Genomic DNA, 16,481 nt, shown 5'->3' with positions numbered 1-16,481 from the left:
GTGTGATGGAGCCACGCAGCACAATGTCTTTCAGGTGAGGAGATGTGCATGTAGCTGGAGATTAAAAAGCTCTAGGATAGCAAAGCTCTGTATATCTAGTACTAATATTTTTAAATACGTGAAAATAAAAAATAAACCCCATTGTGCATTATTGGTTTCCAAATTAAAGCTGCAATCTGTAATATTTGAAAGTATTTCTAGGCAAAAGAATCATCACGCAACCTGATCAAATCGAATAGTTTCAATATTGTCCTGCACTGAAACGAGATGGTTTCTTACTTCTTCTAATTAGCATTTTGCTAATTTTTGTTCGAATTATAAATTAGCTTTACCCCTACAAAAATGACCTTATAACATGATCAGGCATGACATTATGGCATTATAACATTATGAGCAGTGGAGATCATTGACCCCTGAGCCTTCACTGATCTCTTCATCATGGCACTTGTTAGTGGTTGGATTTATTTATTAGGCAGCAAGTGAACATTTTGTCCTCAAAGTTGTTAGAAGCAGGAAAAATGGGCGCGCGTAAGGATTTGAGCGAGTTTGATAAATTGTGACGTCTAGACGACTGGGCTCTTGTGAGATGTTCCTGGTCTGCAGTGTTCAGAATCTATCAAAAGTGCTCCAAGGAAGAAACAGGGGTGAACTGGCGACAGGGTCGTGGGCAACCGAGGATCATTGATGCACGTGAGGAGCGAAGGCTGGTCCGTGTGGTCCGATCCAACAGACGAGCACAGGATTTCTCTAAAAGCTGTAATTATTCTGCCTGTCTTCATCCATGTCCTTCAAACACATTTCACTGCATGCTTCTGAAGATATGGTTCTATAATACATTATTGACCTCGCTGCCCTTCTGTAAGAAAAACACAAGACCCAGTTATCATCAAACCGATCATTCTGTACACACACCCGTGTGTCTCTAAGATCTCAGAGGAAGGAGGAGTGACCTGGGATTGGAAAATCCCTGTCCAAACAGCTGCTGTTCATCAGGAGATAAAAGGAACCATCTGTATGCATATAATAAAAATGCTGTAAAATCTGTTCGATTTGGATGTCTTCTCTTTACATCTAAATTTGAACATCATGTCTGCTGTCCGTTTCGGCAATCTGATCCTGGAAGTGTTCTTCTGTCATTCCATAAGTTGTATCGTTGCTCGTTATAGTTCTTTATTATTCGTTTACTTCTTGCATTCCTCCTCATGTGTCATCTTTTCTGCTTTTAGGATGAAGGGGCATTATCTGAAGAAGGAACTTGTGGTAAGGCTTTTTTTTTTAATGTTTAGCAACCATATGTTAGGTCCGAAATCCATGCACTTAATGTTCATTTATCATTTCCAATGCACCAAATGTGGTTGGTTTGTTTTTATTCTCTGATCAATGGGGATTGGGGGAATGGGGGATTTATTTTAAAGCAACAGGTAGTTATAGAGGTAGAGAGGTGCTAAAGACAAAATCAGTTTGGTTAGAAGTGTGCAAAAGTGTTTGATTTTAATAACACTTAAGTTTTCCAGACTTTTGTTGCCCTATCCTAACTTTTTTGAGACGTGCTGCAGCCATCAAGTTCAAAATGACCTTATTAGGATTTGCATATTTAAGCAAAGACAATGCAAACTGCATGCTGCATCTATTACAATAGCATTACTATAAAGTAGAAGAGTCTGGGTGCTGAAATGGCCTGCCTGCAGTCTAGACCTTTCACCATTTGAAAACATTTGATACATCATAAAATGAAAAACACAACAAAGAACACCCAGAACTGTTGAGCATCTTGAATCCTGTATCAGACAACAGTCATCCCACAAATCTTCAGAAACTGGTCTTCTCAGTTCCCAGAAGAAGTGATGCAACCCAGGCTCTGTCCCAAAGAGTACCCTATTGACCTACTTACAGAATATCTGCAAGGGGAGAATATGGCCTACAAGGGGGCCATTAATTATTAAATTCAAACCATAATGCCATCAATTTGATGATACATTGATTCTCTCTATTCTGTTTTGATTTGTTATCAAAATTCATTCTATATGATCATTCAAAATGAAAGGCCGTGTGTAAATGTTTCTGGAGCCGTGCAAGAGACTGGTATCCCATCCATTGATGTAGTCCTGGGTTTGAGTTCACACACACCCTGCTTGCCAAATGAATTAATGACTATATTCTAATGCAGTTACTGACTGCACCATTCTGCTTTCAGGTCCCTTCAGATGTGATGCACTGATGGCCTTCCTCATGCGAGTTCCCTGCGTTCCAGTGTGCCTCAACTGTTTCAATCATCTGCTAAAAGAGAACAATATCACCCTGCCCCAAGTGCCCCCTATACCTAAACTCCCCTCTCGACTATCCCAGATCATCCAGCAGATTCCCTTATTACTAACTAGACTCAACCAACTACCTCAACGAATCACTCAGCAGATTTCCCAGCGTGTACCCAAGCTTCCTCAGAACTTTCCTTCTTTCCCTCAGAAACTTCCCAGTTTCTACGAACGATTTTCCTGGAGGTTTCCCCAAGGACTTCCGATACATTCTTTTTCACAACACTTCTCCAACCTCCCTCAGCACTTTTCCAACATTCCACATCATCTATCCAATCTACCTCAGCACTTGTCCAGGGTTTCTCGGCAGTGTTACGTCGCTGTTCAGAATCGTCTGATCAGCATCAGACCTCAAAATGATGTCTAAACCTCAGCAACAGCTGGAGAGTCGGGACCTGGAGCTGGGCCACCTGGTCCGCCAGTCCCCTCTCCATGTCTCCCGTACCCCATCCCCTTCATCACCCGGCTCCGTTCTGGATTTGCCCAATGTGCCCGTTTATCCCCGTCTTCCCCCTATCAGTCCATCACGTCAGCTCTCGGGCCTCTTCAACCCTACCTTTAATGCCGAGGATGAACTCAAATCCACTAGACCTTCAGGTGAAACGTTTGTGACTCTTTTGGTGAAATTTTTATGTGAAGTGAGGGAGCTCTAGCTATACACTATGTATATAAATATTTTTTAGTTCAGAGTACTTTAAAGGTTTTATATTGTGTATTGATGTGTTCTGCTGTTCCTTTTGCAGCTAGCTCCAGACTGAGCATTCACCCCGCTGTAAATGTAGAAGACATGGACTCAGACAGTGAGCAGCACGGGAAAACTTCCCACCACATGCCCCAGATCATCACCCCCCAAGACCCAAACCTCAAAACCCTCACTGTGCCTGGGCCATCCAAATCAACCCGAACCAGGTTCAGACCTTCAGTTATTCATCTAGTTAGTAAAAAGTGTGTAATATATTTGTAAAATATTTGTATGCAAGCTACATAGCAATACTTAAAATCTTTAAAGAATTTCAACAATAGACATTCTTATTCTTATATATTTTATATATCCTATGAAATATATTGCTTTTACATGTGAAATGGACTATAAGACCATTTTTGTCAGTAGTAATCGGTATTAATGTTTTAAATTTAAACACATCTGGACACTTTCATCAGCAACGTGCATGAAAATGGTTTTTCAGAAACTTTCTTTTAGGTTGCGTTTTGTTAGCCATCTAACTAGCGTTAGTATGAAAATTTGAAAATATATACAAAATTTGTTTATATACATTAGCTCAAATATTTTGCCATAAAAAATTATGAACCTATGAATCTAATGTCTAATCGTCTAATGTTCTAATCTAATCTAATCTAATCTAATGTTGCTGGTTACTTGCTGCTAATGTACACTAAAGCATTTTTTCCAGCAAGTGTAGAAATATTCAGAAAGATTTTCAGAGAATAGTTTATGCCAAATCTTTTGGTTTATATAATTAGCCATAAAAACATTCTGAGAAAACCTCAAATGAGCAAATGAGCAAGACTATGACAGACTATGACAGATTATGAATGTATTCCTTGAATAATTAAAGGCATATATTTTATATTCATATTTATTTCTCCTTTATATTACATATATCTTATGACATATAAATTCTTCATGTAAAATCGACACATCTGGAAAAGTGTATGAAAATGTTCTACTGCATTTAGAAACGTTTTTCAGGAAAAGCTTTCTCAGGTTAATTTGTGTTAGCCTTCCAACTAGCGTTAGTAAGAATAGGAATATTTTAATATAATAAATAATACATTCATTTAAAAAATACATTTGATTTGGAACAATTTTGAACCTAAAAATCTAAAACGTTTCAAAAAGGATTTGTAAATGAGTGAGCGATGTTAGCCATCTGGCTACTATTAGCAATAAATATGTAAAACCTAAAAACAATACTTTCAGACTACAGCGCTTGTTAGATTATTGTCCGAAATTAGTGTTTGAGATTATTAAAATGTTTTTATGAGATAGAATTGACTCAAAAATTCTGTCAGGTTAGCTCAGGTTTTCTAGCTAGCTTGCGTTGTGGACGTTTTTAGCTCGTGTTTAGCTCATGCTAAGTAATGATACTTGTGCTATGACCTTTTTTCCCCTAATTATTATGTCTAATTATATGTTTTTATTTTGTCTGGGTTTTCTTGCTTCTGCATACTTTCTCCCATTCTCTCTCTCTCACACACACACACACACACACACACACACACACACACACACACACACACACACATATACCTGTCATGGAAACTATGCTGGTGCAAGGGACAGAAAGCCACAGACTATTTGGACGAAAATGTAAGAAATTTAATATGATTTATTGTCTGGCTTCATCCCATCGTCCCGAACTCATAAAGCCATAAATGTGTCTTATGTGTGACCAGCGTTTTTTTATCCACGCTCATTTCACTTCTACATCTGTTCTTTATATATTAAGCACTCGTTGTTATATGTTTTCGTTTCTATAGAAATGTCTTGTTCATAGGGATTGAATAAGTATCGCGACACATAATTTAGCCAGAATTATTCAAATAAAAGATTTTTTCTTAAACAAGGAGCGAAATGGCAAGAGATATATTTATATTAACTCAATTTGTGGGTGTTCCTCAACATCAAATGTAACTAGAAATTGCTAAAAAAAAAAAAAAAATCAATGTTCTTGAATAAAATAAAAATTGTGGTAGCGTGAGCAAATTACTGTTATATAAGATAAATAAAACACTTGTAAAAAAAATTTTAACAACTGTTTCTACGTTTTTTGAGACAGAAAGAAGCTGTATTCTTCAGGAGATGATGAAGACGACGAGCTGGAGACGGCATTCAGAGCCTGGCCGAGTCAAAGCAGCATCACGAGTGGCGATGACGTGTAAGCAGAAATAATTCAACCAGCGAGCACCAGACATTTAAATATGTGTCTATAAAACACCTCAAAGCTCTAAGAAAATCATGTATAAATGGCTTCAAGCCAGAGGCATGGTTGATCATCTCAGAAGAATGTCTGGAAAAACTGTGTGGTGTTATCATGAAAGTGTTACAGAAAAGCCGCTAAAAAACTTCTCAGTTTTCTTAATGTAGAGTTTAGTTAAAAAATGTGAAAAAAAAAAAAAGAGATCAAATAGATGCCTGGATGGATAAATAAAGGAATTAGTGCATGAACTGATGGTTGGGTATTCAGAGTTTAGTGATTGCTCAAGAATTTCTCTTTAATCAATACTTACATTCAAACACTCGTCATGTGTTTATTGGACTGGTCAACTTCCTAAGTGGAACCTTTTATGATAAAAAAAAAAAAACTACATTGATAATTAATGTTACAATTAATGTATAATTAATGGATTAATGGTTTGATGAATGGATGGATGGATGAATGGATGGGTGTGTGCATTTTTTATGGATAGATAGATGGAGGGATGGATGGATGAATGAATGAATTGATGGATGGATGGATGGATGGAGGGATGGATGGATGGATGGATGGATGGATGGATGGATGGTGGGTGGGTGGGTGGTTGGATAGATGGATGGTTAAATGGGTGTGTGCATGTTAAATGGATGGATGAATGGATGGATGGATGGATGGATGGATGGATGGATGGATAGATGGATGGTTAGATGGGTGTGTGCATGCAAGATAGATGGATGGATGGATGGATGGATAGATGGATGGATGGATGGACGTATGGTGGTTGGGTGTTTGGATGAAGAGATACATTTTCAGTTGTTACTTTAAAAATTGTGTAAACTAATGACTGAGGTAAACTTCATAGAAAGATAGATACACGATTGATTGATTGATTGATTGATTGATTGACTGATTCATTCATTCATTCATTCATTCATTCATTCCTTATGCATAGAAGAACAGCAAAAACCCTTATATATAGTAGACTGTCAATACAAAATGGATGGATTGATGAATAAATAAGGAACTTGGTGGTGACAGAAATGGTTGGATAATGGAAAAATTCAGTTATTTATCAAGAATTTGCATTTACTTTTCCTCAACTGTTTTACTTGGAACTCACTCTAATAATTAAAACTTCCAGTGAACGTTTAAAAATAAATATGTGAATTTATGAATAATAATGATATTCCAGTAGGCTTCAGTGTGTTCTTTGCTTAGCTGTAAGTGTGACATTTCCAGCCTGAAGGAGCGTCCTACGTCAGCAGCCAGCCAGGCCAGTACCATGGTGAACGAGCGTCTGCAAGAGCTGGTCAAACTGTTCAAAGAAAGGACGGAACGTGCCAAGGAGAAACTGATTGATCCTGATGACTTGGATGAGGACACACCTGCCAGTGAGCTTAACCCTACTCCAACCTTACTACAAACACAAGGAGAATAAGCAGCCATACTCCATAGGTCATGGAGTGATGTTAGCCATTCTCAAGTCTCCTTTATGGTTGCCAACTGAGCATGGCAAAATTAGCACAAAGGCACTGACCACTAACATTCCACACTGGTTTCAAGGCTCCTAGATTCTCCATTTGGAACTATATAGTACATTTTCTGACGTGATGGTCTGGTCAGAACACATAGCTACGTTTCACTGGGATTTTACACTGATACTTCCACCAATCCTCACTCTGATGGTGGGAGACAAATCATACCAAATTCCTAATATACTAGTTAGTCACATTACTACCTATTACCAGGTGAAATCCTAGTTAATACAATATTATTAAATACGCAGATTTATGACTTTGCTCCAGACTTTCTCCCAGATTGAGGAGGAGCTGAGGCACAGACATGGAGACATGTTGGAGGATCAATTATAACGATTAATTTATATTATAAATTTAAATATAATTAGAAATATTATAAATCTAATTATAGAAGTTTGCTACAATTATTGACATAAAAAGTAATTAAGGTTCATAATGTTCAGTATTTTTGCCCATAATAGCTCCTGGAGCTCCTCCTCCTCCTGAGCCTATGAAGGAACCGGAGCCTGCTGAGGAAAGTCCATCTGCCCCTCCTAAAGAAGAAGTTGAACAGGAAGTGTATACCAAACTGCTGTGCTTCAAGGTGAAGCCTCAGTCCAGGATCGGGCGTGTGATTCAATACCGTTTCCCAGCCAGCATCGACCCGTTCACCAGTGGGTCCCTGTCTCATCTTTCACTCTTGACTAGTGGTTCCACAAAATGAAGAGAAGTCCAATCTTTGTGTGTGTGTGTGTGTGTGTGTGTGTGTGTGTGTGTGTGTGTGTGTGTGTGTGTGTGTACAGACCTTGGATACGTCCTGTGGCTCTTTTTTGTCACTTTGGCCTGGAACTGGAACGTGTGGATGATCCCGGTGCGATGGGCTTTTCTTTACGACGTTAAAGGATCCCTTTACCTATGGCTGATCGCCGACTACCTGTGCGATGCCATCTACATTCTGGACATCCTGCTCTTCCAACCGCGCCTGCAGTTCATCTGCGGAGGCGATATTATCGTACGAGAGATCACTTATTTAACCAGCTAGAGCACTCGATTCTGCCCAAAGCACAGTGTCTCCAGTTGGACTTATTTGAATTGGAGGTTGAAAATGACACTAACTGCATTGTTTGTTTTTTTTCGATTTCAGAGTGACAAGAAGGAAATGAGAGCCAATTATATGAAAGATCTGAGATTTAAGGTCAGCGAAAAACTTCCTCAGCAGTCAACATCCGTTATTCTGCTCTGTGATGTTATCGACGATGTCCATTGGCTTTTGCATTTTATGTGTTTCTTTTTTAGCTGGACGTGATCAGTCTTCTTCCACTGGAGCTCTTCTATCTTCTAGATGGGGTCAAACCTCTTCTTCGCTGCCCACGGATACTGAAGGTAAGCCTCAAACATCACACTGTCCACACAAAGCAAGGCTATTAATGCCAAATACTGTAAATGTTTAAACATGATTTCAGGCTTAGCGAGTATTGTTAGTATGAAGTAAATTTTCAACAATAATCAGTTTGACACTACTTTGAATACCCCAGTGAACAAGACTCCTGTGTCTCTTTTTGTGCTTCAGATCTTGTCTTTCTTTGAGTTCAACACACGTCTGGAGGCCATTTTGACCAAAGCCTATGTCTACAGGTGAGCATAAACATATTTTTAGGAATCACAAACTGAGGGGCATTCTGTTTTAGAAATCCAATTAAAAGCACCATGCATCCAATCTGAAGATAAATAGTTTGATGACGGAAACAATAAATAATAATATATAATATAATATAATAATAATAATAATAAACACTTCTGACCAATCAGAATCAAGAATTCAACAACTGCTGCAATGCTTTTCTTCTTTATTCTGTTCTCAGAGTCATTCGCACCACCAGCTACCTGCTTTACTCCCTGCATGTTAACGCCTGCCTTTATTACTGGATGTCGACCTTACGAGGCCTTGGGGCTACGCCCTGGGTGTACAATGGAGAGGGCAATGCGTACGTGGAGTTTATCAATTATTATTCTTTTATTGTTTCATTCAGCAAAAATTTTTAAATTACTAATAAATAATATTACGTTTTTGTTCAGATTGCCTGTAATATATATATATACACTCACCAGCCACTTTATTAGGTACACCTTACTAGTACCGGGTTGGACCCCCTTTTGCCTTCAGAACTGCATTAATCTTTCGTGGAATAAATTCAACAAGGTACTGGAAACATTCCTCAGAGATTTTGGTCCATATTGACATGATAGCATCACGCAGTTGCTGCAGATTTGTCGGCTGCACATCCATGATGCGAATCTCCCGTTCCTCCACATTCCAAAGGTGCTCTATTGGATTGAGATCTGGTGACTGTGGAGGCCATTTGAATACAGTGAACAATACAGTAATGTTCAAGAAACCAGTCTGAGATGATTCACGCTTTATGACATGGCGCGTTGTCCTGCTGAAAGATGGGTACACTGTGGTCATAAAGGGATGTACATGTTCAGCAACAATATTCAGGTAGGCTGTGGCGTTGACACGATGCTCAATTGGTACTAATCGGCCCAAAGTGTGCCAAGAATATATCCCTCACACCATTACACCACCACCAGCCTAAACCGTTGATACAAGGCAGGATGGATCCATGCTTTCATGTTGTTGACGCCAAATTCTGACCCTTCCATCCGAATGTCGCAGCAGAAATCGAGACTCATCAGACCAGGCAACGTTTTACCAATCTTCAATTGTCCAATTTTGGTGAGCCTGTGTGAATTGTAGCCTCAGTTTCCTGTTCTTAGCTGTCAGGAGTGGCACCCGGTGTGGTCTTCTGCTGCTGTAGCCCATCCGCCTTAAGGTTCGACGTGTTGTGCTTTCAGAGATGCTCTTCTGCATACCTCGGTTGTAATGAGTGGTTATTTGAGTTACTGGTGCCTTTCTATCAGCTCGAACCAGTCTGGCCATTCTCCTCTGACCTCTGGCATCAACAAGGCATTAGCGCCCACAGAACTGCTGCTCACTGGATATTTTCTCTTTTTCAGACCATCAGCAGTTTCTGAAATACTCAGACCAGCCCGTCTGGCACCAACAACAATGCCACGTTCAAAGTCACTTAAATCACCTTTCTTCCCCATTCTGACGCTCGGTTTAAACTGCAGCAGATCGTCTTGACCATGCCTACATGCCTAAATGCATTGAGTTGCTGCCATGTGATTGGCTGATTAGAAATTTGCGTTAACGAGCAGTTGGACAGGTGTACCTAATAAAGTGGCCGAACTATGAATATGATCTATAAATAAACAAACAATAAGTGAGGTGGAAATCTTCATCGTTTTATCCCAGAAGAGTGGAGAATTATATAAAAGCAAATTTGGACTAAGTGTGGATTGGGATGTTCAAAATGTTTATTTTATTTTCACAGATACATCCGGTGTTTCTACTTTGCTGTGAAGACTCTAATCACTATCGGTGGATTGCCAGAACCAACCGCACTCGAAGAGTATATTTTTCAGCTCATCAACTACTTTATCGGTGTATTCGCCTTCTCCATCATGATTGGACAGGTACAGAGGTTGAAGAATAAATTCATTTTATATGATATATATATATATATATATATATATATATATATATATATATATATATATATATATATATATATTATTGTTTAACTATTGTTTTCACAGTAAAAGCTAGGTCACATGAACTTCACAAAATCGATTCATATTTTGAAAAAATAATGTAAGAATAATACAAACTGTTTTGGTAATTAATGAAGATGTTTTTAAAAAAGGAGTAAAAGAAGGAGGAATGTATGTCTATATCTGTCTCATTAATTTTTTTGTCTCACTACATTAAAAATGAGCTTTGGCCCGGAGAGTATGGCGCGTTTCTGGACCATGCTCACGCATGCCTTCTTCTTTGCATGATAGAGATTTAACCTGCATTTGTGGATGATGTGACACACTGTGTTTACAGACAATGATTTCTGGAGGTGTTAATAAGCCCATGCAGTGATTTCCTTTACAGAATCATGACTGTTTTAAATGCAGTGAGGGCCCCAAGATCACGGCCATCAACTGATTTTCGCTCTTGTCCCCTGTGCACAGAGATTTCTCCAGATTCTTTGAAACCTTTTATGATATTGTTTACTGTAAATAATGAGATACTGAGAACTGTTCAGCAATTTAATGTTGAGGAACATTAATCTGGAATTGTTCCACAATTTAAAGACAGTTTATCACAGATTGGTGAAGCTCCGCCCATCTTTACTTCTGAGCGACTTTGCCATTCTAAGATACACTATTTATAACCAGTCATTTTACTGACCTGCTGTCAATTTACCTCATTAGTTGCAAATTGTTTCTCCAAATGTTTCATTTTAATAACACTTACTTTTTCAAGACTTTTGTTTCCCAGTCCCTACTTTTCTGAGACGTGTTGTAGCCATCAAATTAAAAATTACTTAATTTTTTTAATTAAAATGCTACTTTTCCTCAGTTTCAACATTTGATATGTATTCTATTTTCTGTTGTGAATAAAATATGGGTTTATGAGATTTGCAAATCATTGCATTTTGTTTTTAATAACATTTAACACAGTGTTCCAACTTTGTTGGAATTGAGGTTGTATATCAGTTTAATAAAACGGATTGCTTTTTTGCTGCATTAGATGCGAGATGTAGTGGGCGCTGCAACAGCTGATCAGACTCAATACCGCTCGTGTATGGACAACACTGTGAAGTACATGGGTTCTAATCGCATCCCTAAAGACGTGCAGAACCGGGTAAAGACCTGGTACAACTACACATGGCAGTCTCAGGGCATGCTGGGTAAGATCGCATGTTTGTGCATGTTGTATTTCATGAAAAAATGAATGGCCCATACCGTAACCTTTCTATTACTGTGTTTCTAGATGAAGATGAGTTGCTTATGCAGTTGCCAGACAAGATGAGGCTTGATATAGCAGTTGATGTGAATTACTCAATTGTTAGTAAAGTGCCTCTGTTTGAGGTATGAACCAGTTTTTTTTTATATAATCCACATTTGATGTATTTGATGCACATAGTTTTTCATAGTTGGAATAATTTTTAGACTTGTATTGCTCATAATTTCTTTTAGATCTGCCTTGTTTTTACATTTAAGGTTCTTTTCTCTGACAAAAAAATTGGTTCCACTCTTAAAACTTGACCAACACAAAGTACACAGTACTTTTTATGGACAAAAATATTGGGACACCTTGATTTATTTTCCATTCATATGTGATTCTCCCCCAAACCTGTTACCAAAAACTTGGAGGCACACAATTGTTCAGGACGTCTTTTCCCTTCTTTTCAAATACAAGACCCAAACCTGTTCCAGCATAACAATACCTGAAAGCAAGCTTCATGAAGATCTGGAGTGAAGTTCTTCTGCTATAGAACTTCAACCCAACTGAACACCTTTGGGATTGATGTAAACACAGACTGCACCCCAGACCTCCTCAACTTCTCACCTACATCACTACCTGACTTTACTGACACCCTTGTGGAGGAATGAGCACAAATTTCCACATAATCTTGTAGAACATCTTCCAAGAAGAGTGGAGCTTATTATAAGAGTGAATGTGGACTAAATGTGGAATGTGATGTTCAAAAAGAAGCACATACCGATCTTATAGTCAGGTGTCCACTAACTTTTGTCCATATATTGTCCATATAGTGTATATATATATATATAGCTTTAGGAAGGGAAACAATGTCTGTTTTGGGCTTTAAAATAACAAACTGCATTTATTTCATATATATTTTTAACAGTAGTGTATATCGTGCTCTTCTCATGCATGTATATTGTGTGTCCTGAAATGTGATCGTCTTGGTCTTGTGTTCATGACAGGGCTGTGACAGGCAGATGATTTACGACATGCTGAAAAGACTCAGATCAGTTGTGTATCTTCCCGGAGACTACGTATGCAAAAAGGTGCAATGTGCTTGCTGTTTAATTGAGAGAGATTTGCTTGAATACATCTCTGATCATATACTACAGCTGTTTTAATAATTCACCTGTGTTCGGTAGAGAAAGTGGAATTTCAGAAAGGAGAATTGAATGTACATAAATAGACTACAATTGATGGACATGATCTACTGCCATTGCTGGGCCCTTGAGCAAGGCCCTTAACCCTCAAATGCTCAGCTGTATAAATGAGATCACTGAATAAGGGCTGTAAGTGTGTGTGTGTGTGTGTGTGTGTGTGTTGTGAATTTTATTACACAAGGAAAAGCTTAACAACACCTGGCATCCCAGGATCTGATAATAATTAATCCAGTGATACCTTTAAAAACAGGTGACGTTGCCAGTCGTTGTACTTATTACACTTTTTTATTGTCCTGATGCAGGATGAAGTAGGCAGAGAGATGTACATCATAAAGTCAGGAGCGGTTCAGGTAGTCGGCGGTCCAGATGGCAAAACAATATTCGTGACTCTGAAAGCGGGATCTGTGTTTGGCGAAATCAGGTACAAACCGTTATCGGGTGGTCTTTCAACCATATTTGTCCAATTTGAAGCTGACCTGCGTTTTTTTTCTTTCTTGAAGCTTGTTAGCGGTGGGAGGAGGAAACCGGCGAACCGCCAACGTCATATCACACGGTTTTGCTAATCTCTTCATCTTGGACAAGAAGGGCCTCAACGAAATCCTTGTGCATTACCCCGAGTCCCAGAAACTGCTACGCAGGAAAGCAAAGTGAGACGCAATGTAACAAAGCTACTTCTAATAGTAGTTAAACTTGAGCATTGTGTTGTTTGAATGGCGATCCTGGTGCTGATGTCATGGTTTCTGTGGCTTGTGAAGGAAGATGCTGGCGGATAAAAATCCGGAGAAGAAGAAAGAGGAGGAGAAGGAGCCAGTGCAGGTGATCCCTAAGCGGAAGGAAACCCCTAAACTGTTAAAAGCAGCACTGGAAATGACTGAGAAAGAGAAATCAGGCCTGCGAGGCACACTGGCTAAGATGAAGGGAAAAAAGAATAACAAGTCCTGTGTTTCATTGCAGGTATACACACAGCCCTTTTCCCATTAAAACCCAAACCTTGTGCTCACATTATTACATACATTACTTCTGTCTTCTTTCTCCTGTCCAGCCATCCGTGTGTTCCTCAGTGCTACCAGGCTCCCCGATGGAGAGGCAGCACTCGGAGCAAGAAGCTGACATTCTGTCTCAGATCTCAGACAGCGTTATACAAGGACTTCCCATCAGCCCCTCCGGCCTTGAAGATGAGACATGCTCTGTGCAGGAGGGACCAACAGGAAACGAGAGGACGATAGTGGGGAAGGACAGGACGGCCGAGTAATCGGGAAGTGTATCAGGTGATGAGGTAACAAGGCTATGGAGGGCCAAATGGGTCATTTTTTATCTTCATTTTTCTTTCTGGATGGATTAAAATTTTACTTATTCAGGTCTCAGATTTGAAGTATGAATAAGATCTGGATTGATTTGTTCTAAGAAAGGGCTCGAAATACCAATGAACTGGACTGGTTTTATTCCTATTTCGGAATTTTCTGCCACGTAAATCCCAAAACATATATACTTTTTGTGTGTGTTTTTTTATGTATATACGGAGAAGTGCACCTTCAGCAGTTTGTGCATTTTAGCAACTAAATAGGACAAAAAGTAATCAATAGTAGCAGCGATTCTAGAGATGTTTGTCACATGTACAAGAAACGGTTACACCATCCACTGAAATTCTTACCCTGTGACTCCTCCAAGTAGCCCATGATATTAACTAAGGACATAAAGAAAACTAAATACATAAATCATGAATGTCCCTGGTGTGTGTGTAAAGTGTGTGTGTAAAGATCTGAGGTAGAATGGGTCCAAAGGGGTGTGTGTGTGTGTGTGTGTGTGTGTGTGTGTGTGTGTGTGTGTGTGTGTGTGTGCGCGCACAAAATACACACAGGAAGTCCCCAGTCAGTCTTGATATCCAGTATATTAATATATTAGTATCTAATCCTGTCATTTCCTCCTGTCAAAGTTATATTTGTTGCATTTGTATATATTTTTTGTGTGGTGCAGTTGTTCCACAGGATGCTGCTGCTTTATATCTGTAATACTTTCAAATTTCTGTGACAGGTAATTTTTAAGGGAGACACAAACACACACACACACACACACACACACACACACACACACACACACACACACACGTGGGATATTTATATTAGGCAAAAAGCCTAATATATACTATATCTATAACTATATATATATGAACATTTTGTCCTCAAAGTTGATGTTTGAGGATTCGAGCGAGTTTGACAAATTTTGAAGTCTAGACGTCTGGGTCATAGTGTCTCCAAAACTGCAGCTCTTGTCGGCTGTTCCTGGTCTGCAGTGGTCAGAATCTATCAAAAGTGCTCCAAGGAAGGAACAGTGTTGAACTGGACGAGTCTCATTAATGCACGTGAGGAGCGAAGGCTGGTCCGTGTGGTCCGATCCAACAGACGAGCTCCTGTATCTCAAACTGCTGAAGAAGTTCATGCTGTTAGTACATCATTCCATTTTAATCTAATTTGCTATATTTATTCATTTGTATAGTCCAGACTTTAGGTTTAAACTCTGTAAAATGCCCGGCCCCAATCACTGTCACGCTTATTGCCAATTGCTTTTACTATCATTTGTGTTGGAGTTACATTTACAACTTTGTGTTTTCATGATAGTGTGATGCAGCACAATGCTTTTTAGTGTGCTCACTTATTTACCTTCTTATATAATCATCCATTTACTACACTGAAGTTTCCACATGCCTGGTTAGTAGTATACTGGCTAATATTTATTTATAAGACTTTTTTCCTGATGATCGTCCATAGCTGGACAAAGGCCTGATGCAGAGTGCACTTGGAAAACGTTTTCACGTCCAATTAGCTCATTGAAGAGGAACGCTGAACACTAAGTGAGGTGTGAACCTCGAGCAGAGTTTTCTTCTTTATAACATCCAGATGTTGAGGGAAAAAAGGGCTGGGAGTCACCGATGCATTCGTTTGACAGATTTTAGATATTTGGAAGGGTTTTTTATAAGAAGGATCTGATGGTGGAAATTACTTTCTAAGGAAATTTTCCAAACTATTGCCTTCAGTTTCATAGCGACATTGGAATACATTTTGGTGCATTTTCTAATGAAATTTATTTACTCAGGTGTTTCATTTTGTTTGCATGCGAGAAGGTCAAACTTGGGTTTTTTTTGTTAAATTATTATATTATTTATAATGAATGAATGAATTTTATATTATCAAATGATCTTTTGAATATAGGCACATTTTAATAATATTTTTATATTTTTAATAATATCATTTTTTTTTTAGATTATTTGTTTTTTTTGTTTAGTTTTTTTTTAGAAATGGCCATATTGTAAAATGATATTAATATTTACATTTTCAAAAGGTGAAATATATTATATATAATTTTAAGAGGTGAAATATATCAGAAAATAGTTAAAAGCTTATATTTGTAATATATGTAATAATCTTAAATATTATTCAAGAGATTAGAAATAAAGATATCTCTTTTGCAGGTGTGTGTAAATGTTTCCATTTTGTTTTCTTAGAATATTTTTTAGACAAGTAAATATTTTTAGTCATTTTTAACCCTGCTTGTAATTATTCCATAATAATGACATACATATATTTAATTATGTCTGGATATTTGTGAGGTGATAATTATTATTTTTTTTGTCCTTTATGGAAATATTTGTAGAATTTCTTTTTTTTATA

At 38.3% G+C, this 16,481-nt stretch overlaps 1 protein-coding gene across 4 annotated transcripts; it reads left to right on the top strand.

Moving 5' to 3' along the window:
• The first annotated feature begins 2,536 nt into the window (after positions 1–2,536).
• Positions 2,537–16,055, top strand: LOC124386530 (cyclic nucleotide-gated cation channel beta-1-like). 4 transcript variants are annotated; one of them, XM_046850432.1, is made up of 19 exons: positions 2,537–2,909; positions 3,056–3,221; positions 4,618–4,644; positions 5,114–5,212; positions 6,491–6,642; positions 7,251–7,442; positions 7,572–7,780; positions 7,913–7,963; positions 8,065–8,151; positions 8,339–8,403; positions 8,631–8,753; positions 10,167–10,308; positions 11,417–11,576; positions 11,660–11,757; positions 12,619–12,702; positions 13,119–13,237; positions 13,317–13,463; positions 13,572–13,770; positions 13,859–16,055. In XM_046850432.1, exons 1-19 carry the CDS (start codon positions 2,669–2,671, stop codon positions 14,066–14,068), a joined length of 2,571 nt encoding a protein of 856 aa, XP_046706388.1. In that variant the 5' UTR covers positions 2,537–2,668; the 3' UTR covers positions 14,069–16,055. The 4 variants fall into 4 exon arrangements, with proteins under 4 accessions (XP_046706388.1, XP_046706387.1, XP_046706389.1 ...); XM_046850431.1 differs by having other exon boundaries at positions 4,612–4,644; XM_046850433.1 differs by lacking the exon at positions 4,618–4,644.
• The last annotated feature ends 426 nt before the right edge of the window (positions 16,056–16,481 follow it).

Source organism: Silurus meridionalis, chromosome 5, assembly GCF_014805685.1.
Source record: "Silurus meridionalis isolate SWU-2019-XX chromosome 5, ASM1480568v1, whole genome shotgun sequence".
NCBI lineage: Eukaryota > Metazoa > Chordata > Actinopteri > Siluriformes > Siluridae > Silurus > Silurus meridionalis.
The sequence above is the reverse complement of the archived record's forward strand: the minus strand, read 5'-3'. Positions and strand labels throughout refer to the sequence as shown.

Coding starts and splice junctions, on each gene's coding strand:
- LOC124386530 (XM_046850431.1), top strand. CDS start 2,669: ATGATGTCTAAACCTCAGCAACAGCTGGAGAGTCGGGACCTGGAGCTG. Junction 7,443..7,571: donor CAGCATCGACCCGTTCACCA/GTGGGTCCCTGT, acceptor GTGTGTGTACAG/ACCTTGGATACGTCCTGTGG. Junction 11,758..12,618: donor GTAAAGTGCCTCTGTTTGAG/GTATGAACCAGT, acceptor TGTTCATGACAG/GGCTGTGACAGGCAGATGAT.